General features: G+C 33.6%; 1 protein-coding gene across 1 annotated transcript; it reads left to right on the top strand.

Moving 5' to 3' along the window:
* The first annotated feature begins 316 nt into the window (after positions 1-316).
* Positions 317-2,200, top strand: LOC114941003 (uncharacterized). The gene is made up of 3 exons (XM_029315820.2): positions 317-521; positions 722-872; positions 1,170-2,200. The coding sequence occupies exons 2-3, from the start codon at positions 729-731 to the stop codon at positions 2,034-2,036; spliced, it is 1,011 nt and encodes a 336-aa protein (XP_029171653.1). The 5' UTR covers positions 317-521; positions 722-728; the 3' UTR covers positions 2,037-2,200.
* Positions 2,201-8,080: the final 5,880 nt, after the last annotated feature.

Genomic DNA, 8,080 nt, shown 5'->3' with positions numbered 1-8,080 from the left:
TGCAAATATGCTTTTTCATTACAATGTGCTTTATATATTAAATCTTTATACGCATTATTATTATTATTATTATTATTGCAATTTTTATTTGTGAGGAAATGACGAAATTTTTGTATCAGTAAATATAGGTACATATTTGTACATAAATATACAACTCGTGTTCCTACGAAATAAAGCACAACACTCTGAAGAAAGTAGCCTCCGTAATAACCTATTTCCATGAATATGAAGCTATATGTATGTTTGCAAACTCATTCCTGCGACTCCGCTAAGGTTTTTGTTGTCGTGCCGATCGTCAAAGTCGCACCGAGGTCAGTTGAGCGACGGCAAATTCGAAGTTAAATGCGATAAGTCTTGTCAGTCGCGATCAATATTTCGTGTAGTATGTATCACGCCGCAAAGATTATACGAATCAGTGAAAGAGTACCAAAAGTGTTACGCGTTTGCATTTTCAATTAAAATAACAAGAAGATTAAAATAGCTCCGATTAGTGATCATCTGTGATTATTATTAATATAAAAGTACGTATAAATTAATGTTATTTATAAATTATTGCATATATTTCTGAATTTAGAATAATCTCAAATTTGTATCTATTTATTAAGTTTATTTAAATCCATTTCGTATTTATTGTTATTATATTGGTTATTTAATTTACAAGAATGTCAGTTTTATTTAAAGTTATTATATTAATTGTATGTTTTATTAACAAATATTACAGCAAAAATATGAGAATTAAAGCAGTTCCAAGACACAGAACACTCGAAAGTAATACTAAGGTTACATCTGCAACAGAAAACCTTTTAGATGAAGAAAGTACGGATGCTGAAAAAGATTATGATTCATCGGATGCGATAGAAGATTCATATAAGGTAAATAAGCAATATAATAATATTTATTATTTAGCGTTTCAATTTTCATGAGATTGTGCTATATTTTGCATAATTATAAGTCTATGCACAATAAAATGTATAATTAATATATAAATAATCAAATAAGAATTAACTATAAAGTATTTCTTTCAACATTTATTAGAAAAATCTATTTCTGCAATTAAATTATTTAAAAATTTTTGTATACACATTCTGTATGTACATAATTATAAGAATACAAATAATATTTTTTTATGTCGCCTGTTTATTAAATTTTTGAAATATTATATTTGACAGGCGTACGCACCATCTTCAAATATTCTGATTCCAATTATGGCGTTTACTAGTTTGAGCAATGAAGTGACTTTGTCCTCATCCACCACTATATCGCTCACCAACGACAACAATAACGTGGAGGTCCTGGATCTGTCAACAAAAGATTCCTCCAATCGCGCTGATATTACGTCGGATACCTCCACCGAGCCAGAAGATAAACTGAAAGATTCTTTTCTCTACAAAATTATGACCGATCCAGACTTTTTGAAAAATATACAGAATAAAAACAGCAAGAAGTTTGTCTGTCTTTTCTGCAAAGAAGAGTTCGCGACGTGCGAGGAATTGACAAATCATACGGATGTAAAAAAGAACGATAACAACCAGATCACCTGCTGCGCCTGTAAAAAAACTTTCGCCGAGAAGAGATACCTCAAGTATCATCAGAGATGTCATTCTGAGAGGACCAAGTTCACCTGTGACATTTGTACTAAGAAGTATACGAGGATGGACAACTTGACGAGGCATAACGTGCTGCACGTGAATCCCAACAAGTTTGCCTGTACGATGTGCAGCAAGACATTCACGCGTAAGGATCTGCTCAACAAGCATCGGAAGAGTCACGAGAAGTATAATCTTTACTGCGTGAAATGCGGCAAGTATTTCAAAAGCATTCTCACGCTGGCAAATCACCAATGGACGCATCGCGAAATATCGAACGCTTTGGCAAGTACAGTTGTTTGTAAGACTGAGAGTTCAATCCCCGCTGGGAATATAATTTGCAAAATTGAGAATTCAGTTTCCGTTGAGGAGGAAGTTCATAAAACTCAGGATTTAACTTCGGGTGAAAGTTTAGTTTGCAAAACTAATGATGTAATTCGTAAAACTTAGAGAATTTACTTTTGATATTTGTTAGATGAAACATATATGCATAGATGTGTATCTATTATCTATTAACGCGCGTTACGAATATTATTAAGTAAAATACGATGTATTTTACAAAAAGACATAGTCTTGTGTTAAATTCTAATTTATAATACAAATTTTCGTATAATTTTTGTGAATATATATATATATATATATATTGTAATATATAATTCTTTAGTATATAATTTATAAATTATATACATAATATATATAATATATATCATATACATATATACGTATATATATAATTTATTAATTACGGATTATATATGTATTTGCAATTTTCTTGATCTATTGCAAATTATTATACATTAAATAAATGCACTGTATGCTTTCGTAATTAAAGTATACGATTAATGTGCATTATAAACGATATATATATATGTGTACTGATTTCATTTGTTATTTATGTTACATTACTATTATTACTGTTCTATTTAATAATGTGAACTATTATATTATTATAATTTAGTTAATTATGTTATACACGACATATACATATAACATTATTATGATCATCAACATTGAACAACCTTGTAAACACATTATGTCATTTTTCTTTATATTATATAAAATTATGACATAAAAATAACTCAGATTTTTTCCAAATATATAAAACTGTTTCAACTTACATTATAAAACAAACATACGCTTTTCGCATTTTTTTCATATATTGTACATTTCTCCGAAATCATTTATATTATGCATTTTTTCATGTGCTCTAAGTGCTAAGTTTTGAATATTTGTCAAATACACGTTTTCTACGCGTAATCGCTTATAGTCGATATAATGAAATAGCAGAATCATCATCCTCAGAAACCACTTCTCGGTCCTTTTAGTTTCATTCGTACATCATATCAAGTCATATACATTTTTTCATAGTTCTCTTGATCGTTCACTCTCTTTCTCACTCTCTTGTAATTTAATGCAATTAAGTCGAGCGTTAAAATATCGTTCTTAATTTGCCAACGGCAAGCTTTGTTTTAAACGCGATTTTAACGTGAGTGACTCATGTTGGAACCTCTCGCTTTTTCTTTTTGCCTTTCTTTCTCTCTTATTTTCTGTTTTCTTCTTTCTCTACTAGACGTAGCGCACAATTCAGTTTCCTCATAAGAAATACATGTACCATCATCGTCATGTTTACCATGTACAATCCACGGCTTTAGCTTTGACGCTAAATATTTCGCTTTACCGATTCCGATCTACTTTTTCACTCCTCTAGAGGCCACACTCGCTCCATATTCTCTTTGTTCATGATATCCTGAAGAACTTTGGAAAGGTTTTTCCGCCGTGGCATCGAAAGAAAGCTCGACAGAGCACTCAAAGATAGAGCAATAGGAGAGTCTGCCAATTTCCAGCGTGCACCTCTTTCTCTCTCTTTTCTTTCTGTCATCTCGGAATTCTCCTGTATCCCTTTGATCCACTTACTCGTTCAACGCGTATCGCGTATGCGGACTTGACCAAAAATGTAACAAAGTTTCCAGGAATGTCCTCGTAGAGAGGCCAGTACAGATTCTGCGGTCTCTTTGGCGAGCGTCGAACTCGGTTCTTACTAGACGAACGATGTCCTCTCTTCACCGTTCTCTCTGTCAGTAATCTTTTCTATACTGTGTGATATATTTTAATTATTATTTCAATTATTATCCAAATACTTGTAGAAATAATTTAAAAATATACAGAATATGTCAAAAATAATTATTGTGAATAATATGGCTGAATTTACATTTTGGACATAGCTAGCATATTTATATATTTCTGTGTCTCTCATTTTTATTAATTTTTTTTCAATTAATACAGAATATTTTGTTACAAATATGCATATTTTATTTGATTTATATACATATATCTTTTTTTAATCGCAGATATAGGATTTTCTTAATAGAGAATTAATTCTTCGCACAAATTTTTATGATAGACATTTTAAGATTGTTTATCTCCTTACGTTGTTGTTTAATCTCTCCTTGTGCCGAAATTTAAGGCATTATACCGTAGAAGAATCTCTTTGATGTCGCGCTTTACATACAATATTTACATGCTATCGAGGGAAGACTTTAAACTTCTTAAAGATATTTTGAAGGCCCGGGAGTACTTTCAGCGAGCTTGCTGCATTAAGAATTCAGGGGAGGGGCACGGTGGCATTTATTCATTCAGGCATTAATGAAAAGTCTATATATGACGGTGCTTTGTGTACAATAGTAGACGCAAAGAACGAGATGTATATATGATTTTTGATAAGTATTGCATATGAAAACTTATCGATAACTTCTAAATTAAGTACAAGAAAAAAAATAGAATAAATAGAAGGAAAGTTAATTAATATTTTTTAAAGATTTACTAAATTTTTTCACATCTTTTTCTTTCTTTCTTCTTGAGAGAGATGTTACATTCTAAGATAAAATTTTGTTACATATATTTTAATAACATTAAGTTTTCAAAATATAATAATCTATAACTATTCTAGTCTAATTATGTTAACTCTTCTCATACTTATACGCCTAACCGAAAAACAAGAGGAGGAAAAGGAAAATGGAGAAAAGTGAGCAGCTAGGGCAGAGACTTCTCCATAATTTTCGAAACTACTAAGCATTCCGTGTGTTTGTTTGAACGCGCACAATGCCATTAGAAGTGACTTTAGCCCCTCTATCGTCCTCGTCGCCGTCTATGTTGTCGACCCTGCTCGCTATCCTTCCCCCGCGGAGCAGCACTTCAACCCTCCCGTAGGAAAATCCGCTCGCGGCGAAACGCAGGGCATTCTATATACGCAGCGCCGAGTTTTTCCACAGTTTTCATCTGGCACTTTGGAGCTTGTTTTCCCAGACCGCATGCGTATGCGCATATATATATATATATATGTTGTACACGCGTACCGCTGTTTCTTCTCTCCTCCTCAGTTGGGGTCATAACGTTTGTTTTCGTGCTTACTTTGCACTGCCCTGAACAAAAACCTTTCAAAAGATGGGGATCAAGTTGGTATAAAACAAAGGCAAAGAAAACGGGGAATCCTTATGATCAATTATGACGACCGATTAATTCCGATTAAGTATGCTTGAGATATAAGAGTGCTTTCAAATTTTAACAAATCTGTATGTAATAAATATTTCTGTGTCTATATAAATAACCAAACTATTATAATAATTAAAATTATAATATTAATTGAGAGAGAGAGAGAGAAAATTTTAATGTTAGTCTTTAATATTAATTTAATTAAAAGTAGCGAGTATATATGTACATTATTTGAGAGAGTCTTTCTATTTTACCCTCGAATATCTTTGTTGTTTATTTTACCGTTGCGCGTCTACATATTATAATATGCGTTTATGTACGCGCGAACAAGAATTCGTTACGAAGACATATGTCCTTTGAGTTTTACTCGCTTATATTAACTATATATACATCAATGCTATGTTCTAAGCTTTCTCATTCTCGCTGTTACCTTTTATGTAACGTGCACTCGTTTGCACTTCGATGAGACTTTCTCGAGCAGCCAAACAATGCATGACTGTGCTTCGTAAATAATTAATAAACTTTGAGATATTAGAGACTTGAAAATTTCTTCCAAGTGACTTGAAAAATACATCGGTATACACGTTTCGTTTCCATATTAATTCGCCCACGCATGATAATCAAAAAATAGTAAACTTGTCTGTGAAATTAATTTCTTCTAGCAAACTTAAATTTCGCTGTTTTATATGAAATGTCTTTTAATTTTTTTTTTATATAATTTACTTAATCAGAACATATATAACATACATTTATCACGATAAAATTTCTTCTACTCAATTTTTTTACGAAGGAGCTTATCATCTTAATATTTTAATACGTGGATATAAAATTTTTATAATGCACTCCAACGCGTATTTATCTCAGGCAGATAAATCGATCGCGACTGACTTAATCGCAAGAGGAAGAGAGTACGAAATCTTTTACGGAAAGAGAAAAGAGAAAGGAGAAATCGCTTTGCTTAGACAAACGCGGCCAATAATCGCTGATAATTTATTAAGGTAAAAAATGCTGGCGATCCGCCCCTTACCGAGTTTTTGCGTTATTTAAGAAAATAAATATTTGATATCTCAAACAAAGACTGGGCTATCCCTCTCCTCTCCGAAGAGCCAACGGAGGAGCAGAAAGAAGATAAGGGTGAGGCCGCGAAAAGGAAGGACCAAGGATCGCAGCTAAAAAGTGTCGAGGGAGAGGGTCGGTAAGTCTCGCTTAAAGGCGCCGGCGGGGGTGGCGACTCATTGGCCGTGAAATATGGGGTAAAAGGTTCGATAATTGATTACACAGATTTTTTATGCCGCAAGAAGCCTTAATTCGCGCCGCCACCCCTCGGAATAATTCCGCGTCGGAAAACCTGAGCGACGAGCTTGGAATATCGAGTCCCTTCCACACCGCTCTTACAAGGGAAGACAATCTCGTGTCGGCTCTTACAACCGGTTCGGAGATTAATCGAAATCGCGATTACGCTCTTCACGAACAATGAGAATAAACGGCGGTTATCGGTGAAAAGACGTCGATTTTCCATCCTTTCGGGAAAATCATTTCGGATTTAGCTAGATGTAAATGTTATTACACATTATTACATAAATAAAGAAACTCTATTGTTTTTTTCTTTTTCCAATCTTCTTACTCTTGATATATTTATAAAAAAGTAGCGCTCTCGTGCAACATATTTATATGCAGATATATTTCAAGGGTTATATACGAACTATGAGACATAGCGTGTAATATAGCAGAAACTCTTTGTGCACGAGAAAAATCGACTAAGTCAACATCAAAGAACCGATTCGAATAATTCCTCAGCGACCATCAATGAACGACGATATTACAGACCGGTCGATCTGGCACTGATACGTGAGAGCCAATATAGGAACAATCCCTTCTATTACATGAAGGGTGCGCGGCATATTTTCTGTGCGAAGAAACACGGGTTCTAATATTAATTTTTATCGAGATCCAAAGCCGAGGGGGCACAATAGAGAAGGGCTCTCGCGGTGCGGCGCTCCAGAAACGCGTATATATTGATTAAAATGTGGACCGCCGGCCGAGGAACGCTTTGTCTCACCGTGAAAAATCATTGCCACGCTAATTCGAAAATATCGAAGCTGGCGAGAAATGCTGCGAAAGAGGAAGAGGAAACCGATGAAGGACAAAAGGAGAGAGACGATTTGTATACTCCCGCCTCTGTATGACGGTTCAATAAAAAAAATATTACGTCACCGATACCGATAGCCTCTCGACTCCTTTGTTATTATACTAATTAAATTGCTCGCTCTGCTCCCTCTCGCGACACCCTTTTCTCCTCTCCATAGCCCGACCACATCGCTTTGCCATGATCGTTTGAACTTTTTCTCCTCACCGACGATTCCGAAGGGCTTCGCCATCGATCTCTCGCTAAATGTACTAATTAATTGGCGCAGAAAGGGTTGTTCAATCTCAATGTTTACCTTTAGGATATTTTATCTTCAAGTCTCGAGGATCAATCAACATTTTGCATTTGTCTACTTACTTTAATATATATGTATTTATGTTAGACATACGCGAGTGTATGTTATTCATTGTAATAAAAAAATATATATATATATATTTTTATTATTCCAACAAAAACATATCATACATTATTATACATTAATTATGTTACATGTATAAATAACATAGATATAATTTTTTATACATAGAGATAATTAATTAATGCTAATATAATTCATACTTTAATGATAATTAAATTTTTTCCTATTACGCATTTTTATGTATTTCACGTTAAAAAGATGCCCACCATTTCTAAACATATGAAAATATTCTTTCGCTCATATGGAATATATAATTGCTCCATCGTGCGTATTATTAACAAGCACGCTTTTCACGAATGTTTCCCGAATCTGGTTTTCAGAGAAGAATTAAATTAGCATAAGAGCCCTTGTGGAAACGGCAGAGGATGGATAATTCAATGATATCGCAGTGTTACATTTCAAACATTCATTTTAATTATGATACGAAGCGTAAGAATTTAT

Source organism: Nylanderia fulva, unplaced genomic scaffold (genome assembly GCF_048542155.1).
Source record: "Nylanderia fulva isolate GAGA-0341 unplaced genomic scaffold, ASM4854215v1 Scaffold10, whole genome shotgun sequence".
Lineage (NCBI taxonomy): Eukaryota > Metazoa > Arthropoda > Insecta > Hymenoptera > Formicidae > Nylanderia > Nylanderia fulva.
The sequence above is the reverse complement of the archived record's forward strand: the minus strand, read 5'-3'. Positions and strand labels throughout refer to the sequence as shown.